Source organism: Martes martes (genome assembly GCF_963455335.1).
Source record: "Martes martes genome assembly, chromosome: 5".
NCBI classification, from domain to species: Eukaryota; Metazoa; Chordata; class Mammalia; order Carnivora; family Mustelidae; genus Martes; species Martes martes.
Window position 1 is genome coordinate 26,111,199 of NC_137892.1, and position 18,028 is coordinate 26,129,226.

General features: G+C 47.4%; 1 protein-coding gene across 1 annotated transcript; it reads left to right on the plus strand.

The window, feature by feature from the left end:
* Positions 1-3,076: 3,076 nt before the first annotated feature.
* FAM170A (family with sequence similarity 170 member A) lies at positions 3,077-6,763 on the plus strand (the record flags this gene model as incomplete). The annotated part of the gene is made up of 3 exons (XM_080803811.1): positions 3,077-3,146; positions 5,113-5,253; positions 5,988-6,763. The coding sequence occupies 3 exons, from the start codon at positions 3,077-3,079 to the stop codon at positions 6,761-6,763; spliced, it is 987 nt and encodes a 328-aa protein (XP_080659937.1).
* Positions 6,764-18,028: the final 11,265 nt, after the last annotated feature.

Here is an 18,028-nt window from a genome sequence, read left to right on the forward strand (position 1 = left end):
TGGACGCTGGGGAGGGTGTGTGCTATGGTGAGTGCTGTGAAGTGTGTAAACCTGGCGATTCACAGACCTGTACCCCTGGGGCTAATAATACGTTATATGTTTATTTAAAAAATTAAAAAATTAAAAAAAAAGAAACTTCCTCCTTCTGAACAAAGACAAAAAAGCAGAAACAGACCCATAAATACAGAAATACCCATAAATACAGAAACAGTAGATGGCTACCAGAGGAGAGGGGCAAAATGGGGGCAAGGGGAAGCAAAAAGAATTCCCTTCCTTGGAATGAAAGGATTAGAATACCTAGTGAAGTTTGAACTCCTAATGAAGGCATGATCCTCTGGGGTTCCTCATGCTATTTGTTGAAAGGCTTATGGGATCATTATCGTGGAAGGATCAAACCGAAGTCACAGGAACCCACTGACCCATCTCAACATCATTAAAAATGGAACAACTTTATGTGCTTACTGAGATGTAGTAGGAAGGCACACAACACCACCTAAAATAATCGTGCAATCACAAGAAACTGAACCTAATCTGATTAATTCTCCAGATCTAAGTACCTGTTCCGAAGGAAATATGGGTAACAGGAGAACTTAAATGGCATCGAAAGAACACAATCAACCACTCCAAGCTGCAGAAAACACTACAAGATCAATGATTCCATTTCTTCAACAAAGGAGTGCCCCCCAACAGGCAGGAAGATTTGTCAGAGACTAACAGACACGCTGACCAGTTACAACGCGTGGACCTGGTTTGGATCCTAATTTTAATGAAGGCGATATAAAAAAGACATTTTAATATGATTGGAGGAATTCGACTATGGCTTGGTTATTAAGTGATACAAAGAAATTGTGGTTAAATTTGTTGGGTAGATAATGATAGTGCTGTTGTGTATGTGTGTGTGTGTGTTTAAAAAACAAACCTCCTGGGGTGCCTGGGTGGCTCAGGTGTTAAGCCTCTGCCTTCAGCTTGGGTCAGGATCCCAGCATCCTGGGGTGGAGCCCTATGTCAGGCTCTCTGCTCAGTGGGAAGCCTGCTTCTCCCACTCCTTCTCCCCCTGCTTGTGTTCTCTTGTTTCTCTCTCTCTCTCTCACTCTCACTGTGTCTGTCTCTGTCAAATAAATAAACAAAAACAAAAACAAAACCCCAACAACAACAACAACAACAATAAAACCCTCCTCATCTATTGGATATAAATACTGTTGCATTTAGAGAGAGAGGACACGTCAGATTTTCTTCAAAACACAGTAATCCCGCCACCCCTACACACTCCCAGAAACACCTAAACTGGAACAATTGAAGGAAAAGCTAACTGTGTGTATGTGGTGTTGGGGAGGGGTGTGGGGATGGGACGAGAATGACAGAATATTGGTAATGGTTCAACCTGGGTCATAGGTCCATGGAGCCACATCCCCATTAGACAACTTTTTTTTTTTTTTTTTTTAAACTTTGTGTGTGCTTGAAAAGTTCTACCACAGGGCGCCTGGGTGGCTCAGTTGGTTGAGTGTCTGCATTTGGCTCAGGTCATAATCCTGGGGTCCTGCAATCAAGTCCCACATCGGGCTCCCCACTGCTTCTCCCTCTCCCACTCCTGCTGCTTGTGCTCTCTCTCTCTCTCTCTCTGTCAAATAAATAAATAAAAATCATAAAAAAAAAAAAGGAAAGGAAATTTCTACCATAAGATGTTTTGAAAAGCCCTCCTTGCCCCTTTTTACCTAGGGGTTCTCTAAGAAACGGAAAGGTTGAATCTCATCCGCAAATCCTCGCAAGGCTGCATTTGTCCTGTCTTCACTCTCTGCTGTTGGAGACCATGATGTCCGGCAGTGCCCTTCAGATCCGGATTCACCTTGGTCCAGTTGGGATTCCTGGTGCCAGGGACTTCGGGGAGGTCTGCCTCCTCCCTCTACACCAGCACTACCTTCAAAAGGAAGTGTCTCTCATTTTGGACTGGAATCAAGAGCATGCAGTTGGGTCGCCACTTATAACTGGTAGACATTTCAGCCCACAAGCAGAGGTACGCAAGAAAGAGGATGTAATTGTTTGTGTAACTCCACTTGATTTGTATGTTAAGCCTTGATCCTACTGGTGTCCCCTTTGGATTTCCACCCATCCCTACTGGGAGGTCGTACAGGGCCACCGTGAATGAAGGTTGAGTGAGAGCATGGTTACTGTTTATTGGGAGGACACACTTACATCTTCGATATCCCGCAGCTTGGTTGCCGTGCCTCCTTTGGGTTTGGTGGTTCTTGGGTGACATGTGGGACAGGTTGCCATGATTCTGCCTGTATGCACAATATTGCCTTCTTCCTCGTGGAGTTTTCTCCACATCTTCCGCTCTAACCACGCCTTGGAGACTCCTCCTTCATGGTCCACAGACTTCTCTTTGACAGTCGGTACCTCTCAACAAGCTCGTAGGAAAAGAAGACAGTAAGTACTGAATTTCAAGCATCTTGCTTCTGTTAGGTTTCTGCTCAAGTGTCCTGTCTTATCTGTGGCGTTGGGGATTTTAGAAATAAAAGCCAAGGGGATGAGCATGATTTGCTGCTTTTAGCCCTGCCATGCCCTTCCTCTGGCCAGAGAACACAAAGTCTTCTACTTGCTCGAATGCAGAAGAGAAAAGGAAAAAAAATAATAATAAAGGGAGAAAGGGGGAAAAAATGAAACACCAGCAAGTGAGCATCTCAAAATACCCTACCCCTCTTAAGAAGATGTGTTGAATTCATGGGAGAGGTTCCACCAGGGAAAGAAGAATTGTTCTTGAACATGGGGTCCGTGCATTTGCAAAGACTGTGTGGGATCCAGGTCCCCAGAATGCTCTGATGTCATCATTCAGGTCAGAGAACCCCCGCTGGGGCCGGGTGACCTTTGAACCTTAACAGCCCTGTGCTGGAGCAGGCACTGGGTGGTGTTGCTGGTTCTCTGTGTGGTCTGAGTTCCTCAGCCATTTAGGACACTCGACAATTTTTATTCCTTTCGGGTCACCTCAGCGAATTTCCTGAGAGTCAAGGAGAGCCAACCGGTACGGAAAAAGAGGAGCTGGGTGTTAGGCATCTTCTAAGCAACTCCTGTCGCTGGTACCATGAAACAGCGACAGAAGAGGAAACATCTGGAAAGTGAAGAGTCCCCGGAAAGTGCCCAGCAGGGAGGAGGTATGCGTTGGGCACCTTATCTGGGGCACAAAGGCTGCTGCCAGCCTGGACCTTCTCTAGGAAGCTGCGTCAGGCTCCTTCCCTGGGGAAGTAGCCGAGGATGCTGTCATGTCCCTCCTGAGCATCCCTGTGGTGTGAGATGGCATGGGAGGGCCAGATGCCCCTGCCTGGAGGGGGGTCAGCCCTGCCCGCCTGAGGACTTCTCTCTTGAGGCTGCTCGGGGCTGGAGCTCTGTTGGACTCATCGCAGGCCGGGGTCCTGGTTGCCCAGACTCACAGGGGCTGGCTTTTCTCAGTCCTGTATTCTCTCTTATTCTCTTTGTTCCACCTTCCTCTGGGGTCACTGGGTGGGGGTAGGGAGGTTGTGAAGGATGCCGATGAAGATCTATGGGTTGTGCTGTCCCTTTTACCAAAGAGCAAGGAGAAGGCTTGTTGAAAAAGATTCTGAGGAGCAAGAAAAGAGATTGTCTAGTGATGGCATCATACTGGAAGCATGGAGATGGGATTCCTTCCGCAGGAAGAATTTATCAACGGATCCGTAGGAGTCTGTGAATCTACAGATGTGGGGCTCGGCAGTGGAGATCAGGGGAAGGGAGGGCCTTTCAGAGACCAGGTCCAGATGGATGGGGGTGAGAAATGGTGTCAGGACCCTGCAGGGAGCTCTGCCAGCTGTGGGTTTACTCCGCAGGGTCCCTGTAAACTAGTAGCTTGCCTTGAGAGAGGGTGTGGTGACATTGGGAGGCAGGCAGAATGGAGCCCACCCCAGGGAGCCAGCCGGAGCCTTCTGGCCCGTATGGGAGGCCACCAGTTTCCGCAAGGCGGAGGGCTGGCCATATAGGATGAGCCCTGGGACTGGAGGCCTGGGGAGGAGGCAGATTCAGGCAGGAGCTATAGGACAGAGAAGGCAGTGATTGGTGAGGTATTTTTGCCTCTGTGTGTATGATGGGGGGCGGGGAGCAGTGGGGAGAATGCGGATAGAGTATCCTCCGATGTGAAGTCAGTCTTGTAGAGTTTCTGTCACCATGCCTGGATCTGGGAGACATTCAAAACATGTAAGCATGAATACAGAACTCATAATAAGGGAGTTTCATGAGAGCATCACTTATATTATCTGTATACACTTTGCACAGAAAAAAGTTGCACATCTCCACACACCCGATTTTATCAAACCACACACAGATCGTATAGGTAGATACACACATCACTGCTGCACTGTGTTCACAAACCATCCACGGTGTCAAAGTCCTCTCCTCTTACTCTGAGCTCTGGAGTATGAGTATATCCCAAAATGCCATATGGGACATACTTACACTAAAAATAGGCATCACCCAAGTATTGTATGGGGAAAGCTTGCACTAAAAAATTGTTTGTGGTTTAGCTGAAATGCAAATTTTGCTGGGTATCCTCTGTTTTTGTTTGCTAACTCTGGCAACCCTTGTATACTTAATGACAGCTAACATATCATACATTTACTGTACTTATATCTAGTGTCTATCTTCTACTAGAATGTTGAGCCTTACCAGAGCCCAGAATAGTGCCCAATACATAGTAGCTACTCTCTATTTTTGAGTGAATGAATAAATGATTGACTACACACCATAAGTACATACCATATTCTATAAAATGGTTATGTGTCACCCCATTCCGGAGTTGTGAACACCAACTTTGCACCAAACACCGATGCGTGTGTACCCTCCTCATCATGCCACCCTCACATTTGTGAAAGGTTTGGCTGATACACACGATGTTCACATTTCAGACCTACTCAGGCCTTCAATCCTAAGCAGACACTAACAAAGTAAGTGTTGATAGTAATTCAATACAGGAGTGGCACCCGGGACCAGACTCTGAACTGTGTGTATTCATTGCACTTGACATATGTCATTTGGCTGATATTTGTTGGACAGACAAATGATGCCCAGACATGGCCCACTCACCATATTTCTGAGGCTTTCCTATCTTTCCAGGAGTCTCAAAGTCACAGGAGGACACCCCTCAGCTTGAATCAACTGGGGTGGCCAAAGGTTGGGGCACGGCAGTGGGGGAAGTGTCCTCTGCCTCTGAATACTTCTCCTGTGTCTCTTCTCCACGCAAGCTCATCTTTGCTGGTAAGGGTTCAGGGCTCCTTGGGTGTGGGGCACATAGACCCAGGAGAGGCCAAGAAGAAACCCAAGACAATCAGAGGTGGTCAGGGCTCCTCGGAGGAGCCCGGGAAGCTGGCATCGCTGTTAGGAGAGCGTGGGTGTGAGCTCAGTGTGTGTGTGGAGGGGAGCCCTGCTGCAACCACAGTGGGGATGTTAAGAAGCATGAGCCAGAAAGATCTGGGCTGGAAGTATGGTGCCCAGAGACAGGATGAAGGAGCTGTGTAGGCTGTGCCTTTGCTGTTGCCTCCAAAGAAGGACAGAGCTCCTCAGCCCAGGTCTCCAGCCCTGGAGCACGACCGTCCAGCTCAGATCCCTGCACCCTGAGGCACACAGCTGTACTCCACACCATGCACGTTCATTCTCAGCACACAGATCCTGCCTCCGAGACATGGGATCCACAGCACCATTTCCTACATGACTGTCCACATTCCACAAGCACACCGATGGCATCACAGATAACACACAACCCACCAGCATGCCAGACATTCCACAACCCCTCGCCACCCTGCTCCACACCCCTGGATACTGACGCCCTGCCAACATCCTTACACATGCATGAAAAGTGCCTAGATGACACCACCCCGGTTCTGAACACTGACCCCAGGCTCCCCGCACCATGCATCTTCACATGTGAAGACCCCCTCAACTTCTGGCCTGCCTCCTACTCACATTCTTATGTCTCTAATTTCCTTTCTCAGGACTCCGGCGAGTACCTCAAGACAGTCCCCAGCCTAGATCACCCCTAACCCAGGTTCAGGAACAAGGGGAGACTGCTCCCCCCTCACACCGTCTCTCCTCATCCCCTTTGTCCTATAAGACCTGTGTGTCCTCTCTGCACACAAACAAAGAGGGAAAGGGCATGAAAATATACTACATGCGGGTAGAAATGAAAAAGGGCGTGGCTGTCTCCTGGGAGACCGAGGAGACCGCGGAGTCGCTAGAAAAGCAGCCAAAGATGGAAGAAGTGACCCTTCCCGAGGACGTGTGGGTAGGGACTCCCCCCTCTGACGTGTCCACCAGAAACCTGCTGTCTGACAGTGAGCCCGGCGGGGAGGAGAAGGAGCACGAGGAACGGGCGGAGTCCGACAGCCCACCGGGGTCGCCCGCGGTTGAGGAGAGTCCCAGGGCCAAGACCCCCGACTGGCTGGTGACCATGGAGGCCGGTTACAGGTGCATGGCCTGCTGCCGGGTCTTCTCCACCCTGGAGGTCCTCCAGGAGCACGTGCAGCATGGCATCCGGGAAGGTTTCAGCTGCCACGTGTTTCACCTCACCATGGCTCAGCTGACAGGCACCGTGGAAGCCGCAGGCACCCGTGAGGAGGAGCAGGATGAGAAGGGGGAGGAAGAGCAGGAGAGGCAGGAGGAGGAAAAGGAGAAGGAGGACGAGCGGCCCCCGCAGGAAGACCTCAGCCCCAAGCGACCCTGGAGCCAGTGCCCAGGCTGTGTGTTCCATTCTCCAAAGGACAAGAAGTGAGCAGGGGCTGGGGCTACTGCGGGAGCCATGCCTTCTCCGAGCTGCCCCTGTTTCTCCCGTCCAGGCTCATCCCGCCAAGGAGGGAGAGCTGGGGGCTTTCACAGCTCAGGGGACCCCTGAAGGTTGGGGGCGGGGCAGGTAACTGCGGCCCTGGCTTCTTGCCAGGCCTCTAAGAAAGATCTGACTGGAAGTGGGGATTTATCCTGAACTTTTCAGGCTAACAGAGCACCTTTCTTCTTGAATTACCGAGTATCTTTGTTCTGGTTTCCACATAGCCATTGAGATTCGTGAGCCAGAAGATCCCGGAAGATGGTGTGGCCTTCTCTTGGGAGAGGTAAGGTCTGAGGCTGGCATCATCTGAGCCAACGTCATGAGGTTGCGGAGGAATTTAGGGGGACTGAGAGAGCTCGGCACAACCTCAAGGGCCAGGAGTGGTGTGATGCGGGGACAAGGGGCCTAGCGGGAGCAGAGGTCTGAGGTGTGAGGGCCAGAGCCAGAGGTCCCAGAGTGAGAGAGGGGCGAGAAACTCGGAAGTGAGGCCCCAAGAGATCTGGAAACGTTCCAGCACCTTGACTGGGCTGTAGCTGATCTGGAAAGAAACTCACTGTGGTGTGCATGGCTTTGAGCTTTAAGACGGAGGTGAAGGGTTACTCGGACGAGCGGGACTCCCGTTGCTTTTGTCTCTTCCTGCTGCGCCTTATCTGTTGAATTGCTTCCAGGGAGAAGACAGGATGCCAGTGACGTGAAGGAAGATGAAGGAACCAGCGCTCTGTCTGGCATCACAGGACCATATGAATGTCTTATGTAATAAAGGCTGTTTTCCAAACCTCACTTGGATATATTCTTGAGTCAAAATTGTCTATCCACCATGTGCACTGGTCTCGCTAGCGGCTGGCGAACCAGGTTTCATGTGAGTGCCAAGGACCCCCACGGTCCTTTTGCAGAAGCAGCAGTACTCACACCCCTGGGACGGATGAGACTTCGGTGTGACCGTTTTCACAAGGCTGGCTTCCACCTCTCACAGGAGACCGGGACCAACACGCTGAGTTCCACCGAGGTTGCCGGTAAGTAGCAGGTACTCTAGAAACCGTGTCCCGTGGGTCGTGACTGAAAGCACTGGGACGGTCTTCGGGGGGCTGGTGGGTGCTGTGTGTGTCTCCCCGGTTCTGGCCTGGTTGGAGACCTCTTAGTTGTGGCTTTGCAAGGAAGCACCAGGGCAGAGGAGAGATGCCTTCGTGTGGAAGCTGTGCACGGAACAATTTCTTCCGGGGTTGATGGGACTTCGTCACGGCGCTCGAAAAGAAGCCGCCTGACCACAGTCAGGCATTGGAGGAAGACAGGGCCGTAATCAGAGGTTCAGCCAAGAAGCTTGGATATTTCCAGTTCTGATGTTAACAGGTCAGCTGCCAAATAAATTCTTACTCTAGCTGCTCAAGTTTGGGACACCGTCATTCCTGAACTTCACCCTCACCCCACTGCTACCAGCGCCCCCAGAACTACAGATGTCTGGGAGGTCCTGAAGACTCATTTCAACCCATGAGGCTGTCCATGGATGGAGAGGTAAGGGGGGTGCCATGCGTCTTTCTAATCTGAGTAGGGGGCCAAAGCCAGGCTTCAGAGAACTGATGGAATTAGAAGGGAGTAATTCAAAGCTCAGAGATTCTGTAAAATGAAGCAGAACCAGGTCCAATTCCAAAGTCCCATGGATTTTTTTTTCCAGGAGCTGACAGGGGGCTTTCATGGGGCTTTATTGAATCAGCCATGGTTCCTGTGATCTGGTATTGTTGTCACTATTTCAGTCACCATCATTATTATCTCCCAGCTTCCTCACTGGCTTCAAGCTTCTCGGCCTCTCCGAAGGGGGTGCCATCTGCGTGTCCACGTCCCTCTGCCTCTAGATGCCCAGTGGCCCCTTTAACGGTCATTCCCAGAGTTCAGAATTTAAGGCTTGTCTACCCTTCTGTACTCACACCACCCTCTGGGAGATTCTGTTCTCTGTCTGGCAGGCTTTGCTGTGCTCTCTCACCTTCCGCTTTGTTCCTTTGCTCCTTGAGACCCCCAGGAATCTTCCACACCTAGCGTTGATTCCACAGGACTTGGGAGGGTGCAGGTTATACAGAGTTCTGGCTGTTCTCCCTGCACGGGGGGTGGGGGTGGGGAGAGAGAGGGACAGAGAGAAAGAACGAGAGAGAGAAGACTTCCCAGGAAAGCACGGAGTCACACGAGGGCCTGTGGCTACGAGTCAGCAGCAGGCAGTTATTGCTAAGTCTAGAGAAACTTGATGGATTTTTCCATGCACTGACCTCGAATCCACCGGGCTTATTGAACTTACTAGTTTATCTGTGTGTTCTTTTGGGCTTCCTGGATAAACGATGATATTGAAGGTAAATCCTATGCTCCATGGATAACTTGAATAATTCATTTTATAGATACTTTTTATTTTTTTGTATTTATTTATTTTTAAAGATTTTATTTATTTCTTTGAGATAGAGAGAGAGCACGAGCGGGAGGAGGGGCAGAGGGAGAGGAAGAAGCAGACTCTGCGCTGAGCGGGAAACCTGACCCAGTGCTCCATCCCGGGAACCTGGGATCGTGATCTGAGCTGAAGGCAGATGCTTAACTGACTGAGCCACCCAGGGGCTCCTATAGATACTTTTAAACCACATAACCATTTCTAGACCTATTTTTAGTGCCCCTCCCCCAGCTTCCCAGAAGTGACCAGTATCAGAGTTTTGCATGTATCCAGTCCATATTTTCATATACATATAATCACAATATAACATTGTGCATCACATTTTCTTTCATCCAGTCCTAGGGTTTCATGTTTTATCTGTATCAATTTTTAACTGACCTAGGTCTATTATTTTAACTGTTCAATGTTATTCATCCATATGAATACAGCACCACTTCCCCCCCCCACCCCCAGTTCAGGTGTTACTGCACGATTGTGTTGTGTCCATCCTTTCTCTGGAGCAAGCAGTATTTCTGAGAGCCTTCCACACTTCTGTCAGTCAGGAAGGGCCAGACTATCTGAAGGATTGCTGCTTGCCTTCAGATGCCTTGCAACAGCCTACCTCCAGCCAGCAGTTGGAAGCACCAAGAAGTAACCACTCCTCCAAATGGGAAAATCAAAGGAGCCAGAAGGTAGGAGGTTATTGCCAGGTGTCCTTTTGGACTGCAGGAACGTCTGGGCTGCCCTGAGCCTTCCCTTGTCACCTCACGCACCCTGGCTTCTCTAAAGAAATGTGGGGGAAAGGAGAATCTGAAAACTCTGAGCAGACACAGGCAAGATGCAGGCATGGAAGCTATGACTGAGGTCTCTGAGTGGACTCTGGGGTGCAGATGGCCAGGCTCTGCCTTCTGAGAACTTCCAGAGGTGTTCATAATTGGGGTGATGCCAGGCACACGCAACTGACTGGGGCCACCCTGTCCCAGACAGCTCTGCTCTGTCGGTTCCTGGTCACTCTTATTTCCCAGTATTTGGTCCCTGCTTTTGGTCTTCCACAGATGGGGACCACAGTGGGTAGAAGACCCGCATGACCCGTCCTGCTGCTCAGTGTCACCGAGCTTGGGAGGGAGGGGGGAGGCCAAACTAAGCTCATGAAGGGAAAGATGGGCTTTAAAGAGGGGATCTGAGTGAGGGGGTTTTCTCAAGTCTTGACGAACAAAATCTAACGTCACTAACATGAGGATTTCCTGAAGTCCTCCTTCTTTCAAGGCTGGCTGTGGGTCTGGGTTCACTCAGTGAAGGAAGCAGGGTTCCTGATCCGTTTGGTGCTTGCTAACACTTGTCCAATTCTGATACACAGCTCTGCGAGCCTCGTCATCCCTCTGAGATGACTTTTTACTCTTCTCTCTCCCGAGCATTTACTGCTGTCCCGCAGAACACCCCCCCCCCCCATTAAAATGCCACTGCAGGGGCACCTGGGTGGCTCAGTGGGTTAAGCCTCTGCCTTTGGCTCAGGTCATGATCCCAGGGTCCTGGGATCAAGTCCCACATCAGGCTCTCTGCTCCGCGAGGAGCCTGCTTCCTCCTCTCTCTCTCTCTGCCTGCCTCTCTGCCTACTTGTGACCTCTGTCTGTCAAATAAATAAATAAAATCTTTAAAAAAAAATAAAATAAAATGCCACTGCAGTTAATGTATAATTTGATAATCGTGCTTCTCATTTTATTCTCAGCACCTTCTGATAAACTCTATCTGCTTTAAATGCTGCCATTTTCACAGATCAATAATCCTTCTTACCTTTGTTGAAGCAGATGAACCTGTCAGGAATCTTTGCCTTTCCCCTTTCTTCTTTGCCAATTCCTTTCTATCTTTTAAGATCCTTTTTTTGTCTCTCTAGTCTCCTCTTTTTTTCCTGATTTTGGTCAACTTTCAGTCTCCTATCCTAATTTCCTCATAAACATTTGGGGTTCCTCCCTCACAAATCAGAGGATGTTCGGTTGTTGAAAGTGTTAAGCTCACCAGTGTTCTTGCAATTATGGAATTCTCCCTGTCTGGAGACCCACAAAAGGAGGCCCATGGAGACATCCAGCTGAGTTCCAAACCCTTCTAAACACAAGAAAGCTCATACCAAGCATACCTTCCAGCAAATTAGAGTCCCTAGACCACTGACCAAACTCAGCTTTGAATTACCAACCATTTAAGATGACTTAGATAAAAGTCATGAGGTAAATGTGTCCCAAAATCCATGTAAGTAGAAGACCAAAGAAACCATAAAACAAAAATTGGAAGGAAATCACACATAAAACAAATTAGGGAATGGTTTTAATCTGTACCAAGTGTGTGTGAGTGTGTGTGGTTTTCGTATGTTGGATGTGTGGGGATAGAGTGGGAAAGGTCCTATGAGCTCTAATGACTTACGCAGTGGAGACACCCATTGTCCCATTTGCAATGGGTACATCCAACCTGACAGGCCCCCGCCATTTTTCTCATGCTTTTTGGAGCAGCCTGTAGGCCTTTGGTTCCCTTCGTAGGCGTTTTAAGTGATCTTCCACTCTGGGATTTCCTCACCTCATCCAAGAATCTGAATTGAGCACCCTGCTGCTTTGGGTCCCCAAACCACTCCTCTCGTCTTCTCAATGCTGGAGAACAGTTTCCCTCATCTCTTGGCGAAGCTCTTCCCTCTCTGAGGCACTCCATGTTTTATTCCTCAAAATCTGAACAGTAAATGTTCATGGCTTATTAAACCTAGAGTCAGCCTATGCTGAGAATGTGGTGTGAAGCAGGATGGTCAACAGAACAGCTAGTTCCCCTTTTCTGAGGGGCTTGAGAATGTGATCTTTAAACCTCTCTATCATGGACAGGAAATAGAATATAACACTAGCAGTTAATGAGAAAGTTCTTTTCTATGTATTTGTGTGGATTTACTAGTCCACAAAATGACTCTGTGAGGCAGGTCCCATTATCATATTGTAGGATGAGACTTATCCGGCCAAAAGGATTGTGGGAACAACTCCTGGAGCCATCTGGGAAATTTGGTCTCATTCTATAGCCCTGAGTTCAGCTGGGACCAGATAGCACTAGCCTGGAGCCTCCACGGGGGTGGATGAAGGATTTATTCATGCCTGAGGTCACTGTACATTGTCATATCAGGTACTAAGAAATGTCAAGATCGATGAAGTGCACTTGGCCCAGGTAGCCAGAGTATTTTTTGTGCAGAAAACTTCTGGCCTAGGGGAGTTCTGAGCTGGTTCTGTTTGATCTCACCCAGTGTGGGCAGGGGTTCCTCCATCACCCCCACAGCCTCTCTAGGGGTATGGGCCATGCCACAAGTCGGTTTTTGAATGTCCTGGCAGAGTGGACACACAAGAAGTTGAATGGGTTCCACCCGGGTGTGTCTCTTGCTGGGGAGCTATGGGTGAAGTTCTGGTTACTGGAGACACAGGCTTACTTGGGGACAAGCAGAGTATTATCAGAGTGCTTGCTCTATGTGTGTGTATGTGTGTGTGTGTGTGTGTTCCCTTCTGGTTGGTTCTCTTGTGTACATGCCCTAAGACTCCATCCACTCTCAGCCCAAGGAGTCCTTTTCATCACAAGGGTAGGATATTTGCCTCATTTGTCATTGTATCCTTTTCCCAAAGGATGGTTATGATAAGGTGTCTCCACTTCCCAGACTTTTTTTCTCTCACTTCATTTCAGTCCTATTGTCCCTTCCCTCCAGAATGGTCTGTTGACTCAATGAGTGTAGATCCAAAGATAGGAAGAAATGCCAGCAATTCCAAAATAATACAGGCATGGCAGGAAAACTTCAAAACATTTATCCTGACACATCTTTAAAAATTTCACAAAGAATATATTAAATCTGCAAAAACTCAAATGATAGAGGAATGGAATAAAACTTTTTTCTTTAATCCTTCCCCAGTGTATTCCAATCCTAAGAGTTAATATGATGAACCATTTGATAGGCAAACTTTCATACATTTTTCTACACACAAACACACACACACACTTTTCTTTTTTCACATACATATGAACTGTGTCCCCACCAGCTTGCCGTGATTGTCATTTACTCTCTCCCATTGACTCATCCACTGGTAAAGTAACCATTTTCATAGAGACAATTTCCAAGAGTGAATAGTAAACATCTGCTAAGTGCTAACTCTGTGTCACTTATTCTTCTAATGGCTTATGTGTAGCTATCATATGGAAGTTTCACGACCTACCCACCGAAAAGGTATAGTTAGAAGTCCCCTGTGACAGATAAGGGCAGATGAGGCATGATCATCTACTCCAGGGACTTGCCTGAGACGTTGGAGCAAGTCCAAATCCATGCCTTTGATCATTCTCCTTTATTGTCTCTGGAAGACTGGGTGATTTTGCCACTAAAACCTTTAAATATCATGTTCCATTTTTACATCTCTAAAACAAGCATGGGCTTGTTACATGGGGTACGTCAACTGACTCTTTTTAAAAACCCTTATGTAGCTGGATGAAGGTAAGCTATAGATTTAAGATTGTCTACCAAATTTTAAAAAGTAGCTTCTTAAACTCATTTATGTAATGTCAAGTCTAGTATGCTGTCTGAATAGCAACAAAGAAGTGAAGATAGGTAAAACAGTATCTGGAGCTGACAAGGGCCAAGGGTGTGGTAATACCAGGACCAGGGTGGAGACCCATAGAAAAACTTGATATTTCCATCCAGACCTTTGGAAGGGCTCCACCAACTGCCAATGCCCCTGAGGCAGCTAGTCAGCTCACTAAGCATACCGCATCTTCAATTTGATAGACCCACAAGGAAGCCTTCCATGCAGTTAGCGGTTCTGTGTTCTTGATGCAATCATATTTTCAGAGTGTGGGAGGATATGAAGCTATGAAAATATCCTTGGAGAGACTTGCTTATTAAATTTGCCTTTTTCAATCTTCCTAATACTTTTTCACTAAACACCAGGCGGTACCTGTAATTTTTCAGATTCATGTTGTTTTTCTTTTGTCTGATGAACTTTTATATACTTCCTGATGAGCTATTGAGGTTGGAAAAAAATCAACATCTCTACAATAAAAAAGATATTGACAATGACAAGCAGAGAAAGCCTGAAAATTGAGGCTATACTTCATTATGGCCTGTTAATTGGAATGGAAAATTCAGGTTCACACAGCTTAGGGTATATAAATAAAAGCCAAGGATTCTCCAAGGCATCCCTGGGATCCTTATGAGTCTCAACCATTTGTAATGAATAAGATTTGACTGATAAAATATAGGATATGTAGTTAAATTTGAATGTCAGAAAAACAATGAATACATTTTTAGTATACGTATACTCCGCATCTTATTTAGGATATACTTATGGTAAAACATAAATATTATTTATCTGAAGTTCAGATTTAACTGGATGTCCTGGATTTTTATTGAGTAAATCTGACAACCTTAGAGATGAGCCATGGTGGGGCAGCTAAGAGTGGGTACACATGGGCTCTTGGATAGTCCCAAGTTGCTTAAGGACTTTTAGGTACAGTGTTAAATCCTATATGGGTATAGCTGAGAAACCATGGCCAGTATTTGACTCTAAATACTTCCTTGGGCTTCTCTTCAAGGGGATGAACCTTCCTCTTAATGGCTTTTTGGTAAATCTGAAGCCCATATCCAAGGCGGAGGAAATCCCAAAGTGAGTCTCATCCTTACAACTACATTTCCATTTCAAAATAGAGTCTTCCTAGAATTAGTTGCATACAAATAATAAGAGATGAAAAGGTTTGTGAACTTGGGGTTAGTATACCTTTTACTCTTTATGGGTGAAGTTTCGCTGTCCTGGGAGACTTAACATGAGCAATGTGGAAGATCTCAGGGTCCCAGGCAGACAGAAATAGTCTTGTCATACTTCTGGATACGTGGCCAGGCTCTAGTGTTGTAAAGAGTGAACATCTGGTCTTAGAAACACAGACCAGGCTTGGATGTTTCTGAGAACCAGGCAAAGACCTGAATTTGAAGTTTACCTCTTACGCCTTGTGGGGACAACAATGAACCACATGTAGTTCCCAGAAGGGAAGTCATGGAGTCAAACCTTAGTTATACCCATGGTGCAGGCTTCTATATTTGGTTCTATCCAAATTATAATTCATGGTAGAGCTTGTTTACAGCTATGGAAGTCCAGAGAAATGTGTATGGCGGACGGTGGCATCGCCCAGGCCCTAAAGACTCGTGTGTTCCCTGATGTGTGTAGCAGGATTTTTGTCTCTTCTGTGACCTGTCACAGCATTATGAAAGGAAGCTGCTGCACCCATGTCATAGAATTTCAGATGTGGTGGGAGAAGACTGGTCAGGTTTAGGCTCACTGGTATTACCAGGGTCAAGGAGAACAGATGATTGGAAGTGGAGGTGTATGGGGTGGGAAGGATATTGCTGGGATTTCACATATGCTGCGGGACCAGGGAGGACCCCTGGAAGTCCTGGGCTATGATTTCAGTTGCCGGTAAAGGAGTGAGGAATGGAATTGACCTTATATACCTGGCCAGATTCTCACGCATTCATTCATTTTTCCTTCCTTCATTCGGTCATTCATGGTTTGCTGTCATGCACTGGGTGTTGTGCTGGGTTTTGAGACGCAGCTGTGAAGAAAATAAGATCTAAGTCCCTCTGGGGCTCATAGCTCAGAGAGATGGATACATAAATAAGCATAGGAATTAATTAATTAATTAATTAATTGGCATAGGAGATAAGTTGCCTAATAGAAGAAGCAGAGTCTCTGTGGTACAAGCAGGAAGGTCAATTAACTGAGCCCAGTGGTAGGGGTAGGGGGTGGGGGGACCAGAGGGAGTTCTCAAGGGATGTGATAGGGGAGATCTGCAGGATGAGCAGGACGTTTTCCGGACCTTGCCAGGCAAGGATGGAGGGAAGGAAGAAAATTTCAGGAAGAGGGGCCAATCTGTTCCAAACCCTTAAGAAGAGGAGAGTATTGTATGTTCTTTAGTATGTCTAGGGCATGAAATCTGAGGGAGACAAGTGACAGGACATGTGGTCGGGAAGGGAAGGCGGGGTTTCGTGGGCCATGTTCACAAGTTTAAACTTTGTTCTTCGGGCAAAGGGAATTCACTGGAGCTGTGAGGCAGAGAAGTGACTCGGTCACAAGAGTGTCTCAGAAAAGTCACTTAGGTGACTGTGTCTGGGGTGGATCTAACTGGACATCAACATAGATGGCAAGCTCACAGTCTTCTGTGTGGGGACCATGGTCCCCCATGGGACTACGCAGGTCACTGGCGTCAAGTGGGCCAGTGCGTGGGAAGCTGTTTTCTTTGTTGTATGAGGCTTGGCCAGAGGCCATCAAGCCTTCATTCCATTAAGAGCAACATGAAATCAGTGAAAAACTCCTGAGATTATACAAGGCAGAGCTTTCTTGGCATTTAAAAAATAATATCACCTCAGGACCTGAAAAGGAGTCTGGTACCTATAACAGCTGAATGGAAAAAGCAGCTGGGGAAAAAAAAAAACCCAAAAACCAAAAAACAGAAGATGAGGGATTCTGGGTCAGAAAGCCCCAGAAATCTTTTTTTTTTTTTAAGATTTTATTTATTTATTTGACAGAGAGAGATCACAAGTAGGCAGAGAGGCAGACAGAGAGAGAGGGGGAAGCAGGCTCCACGCTGAGCAGAGAGCCTGATGTGGGGCTCGATCCCAGGACCCTGAGATCATGACCTGAGCCAAAGGCAGAGGCTTAACCCACTGAGCCACCCGAGCACCCCAGCCCCAGAAATCTTAACATGATTAGAATTTAGGTCACAGCCAAGGGCCCTTCCAGCTCCCAGGCCCCTCTACCTTCTCTTCCTGACTGCCAGCCTCATGAGGAAGAAAGGGTATTCTAGAGACCTTTGCTTAAATTTCCTTGTACGGATCCTTTGCATATAATCCACAGCTTGGTTCGTTCTCTTGAGAAAAAGATTATGTTAACAACGTGATGATTAAATGAGGAGTGCCATCTGAGGAGATGTGCATATACCCGGGTTGTCAGAGAAGGGAACATGTGCTAACTTGTAAATCTCTCAACGAAACCTCTCTGGGCCAGACCTGTGCTGGCCCCATAGGCAGGGCTGTTTCCCCTGGAACAGAGAGGGCCCTGCCTTTATGGCTTCCTTCCAATTAGGCCACAGAGTTATGACTGGACCTTGCCACAGGGAACATTTTTTGCTTCTGAAGAAGTTATAAAAATGTCAGAACATCCTTCTTTGAAAATGGTTGCTGAATTCCTTATTATTATTATTATTTTAATTTTTTTGACAGACAGATCACAAGTAGGCAGAGAGGCAGGCAGAGAGAGAGGGGGAAGCAGGCTCACTGCCAAGCAGAAAGCCTGATGCGGGGCTCGATCTCAGGACCCTGGGATCATGACCTAAGCCGAAGACAGATGCTTTAGCCCACTGAGCCACCCAGGCGCCCCTGAATTCCTTATTTATCTAACACTGTCTCTTCTACTAAAGTGTGTGTGTGAGAGAGAGAGACCCAGATCTGCTCAGACATTGAAGAAATAATCTTGAAATCATAAAGATGAATTCAGTATGTCCCTGTGAATTTCGTTCTGCACATTTTTATGCCTCATCTGATCTGTCTCTGGGTGTAAAATATTTACCCTAGTGTGTATTTTATTTTATTTTTTTTAATTAAATTTTTTATTTATTTTCAGCGTAACAGTATTCATTGTTTTTTCACCACACCCAGTGCTCCATGCAATCTGTGCCCTCCCTAATACCCACCACCAGACTCCCCCACCCTCCCACCCCGCCCCTTCAAAACCCTCAGGTTGTTTTTCAGAGTCCATAGTCTCTCATGGTTCACC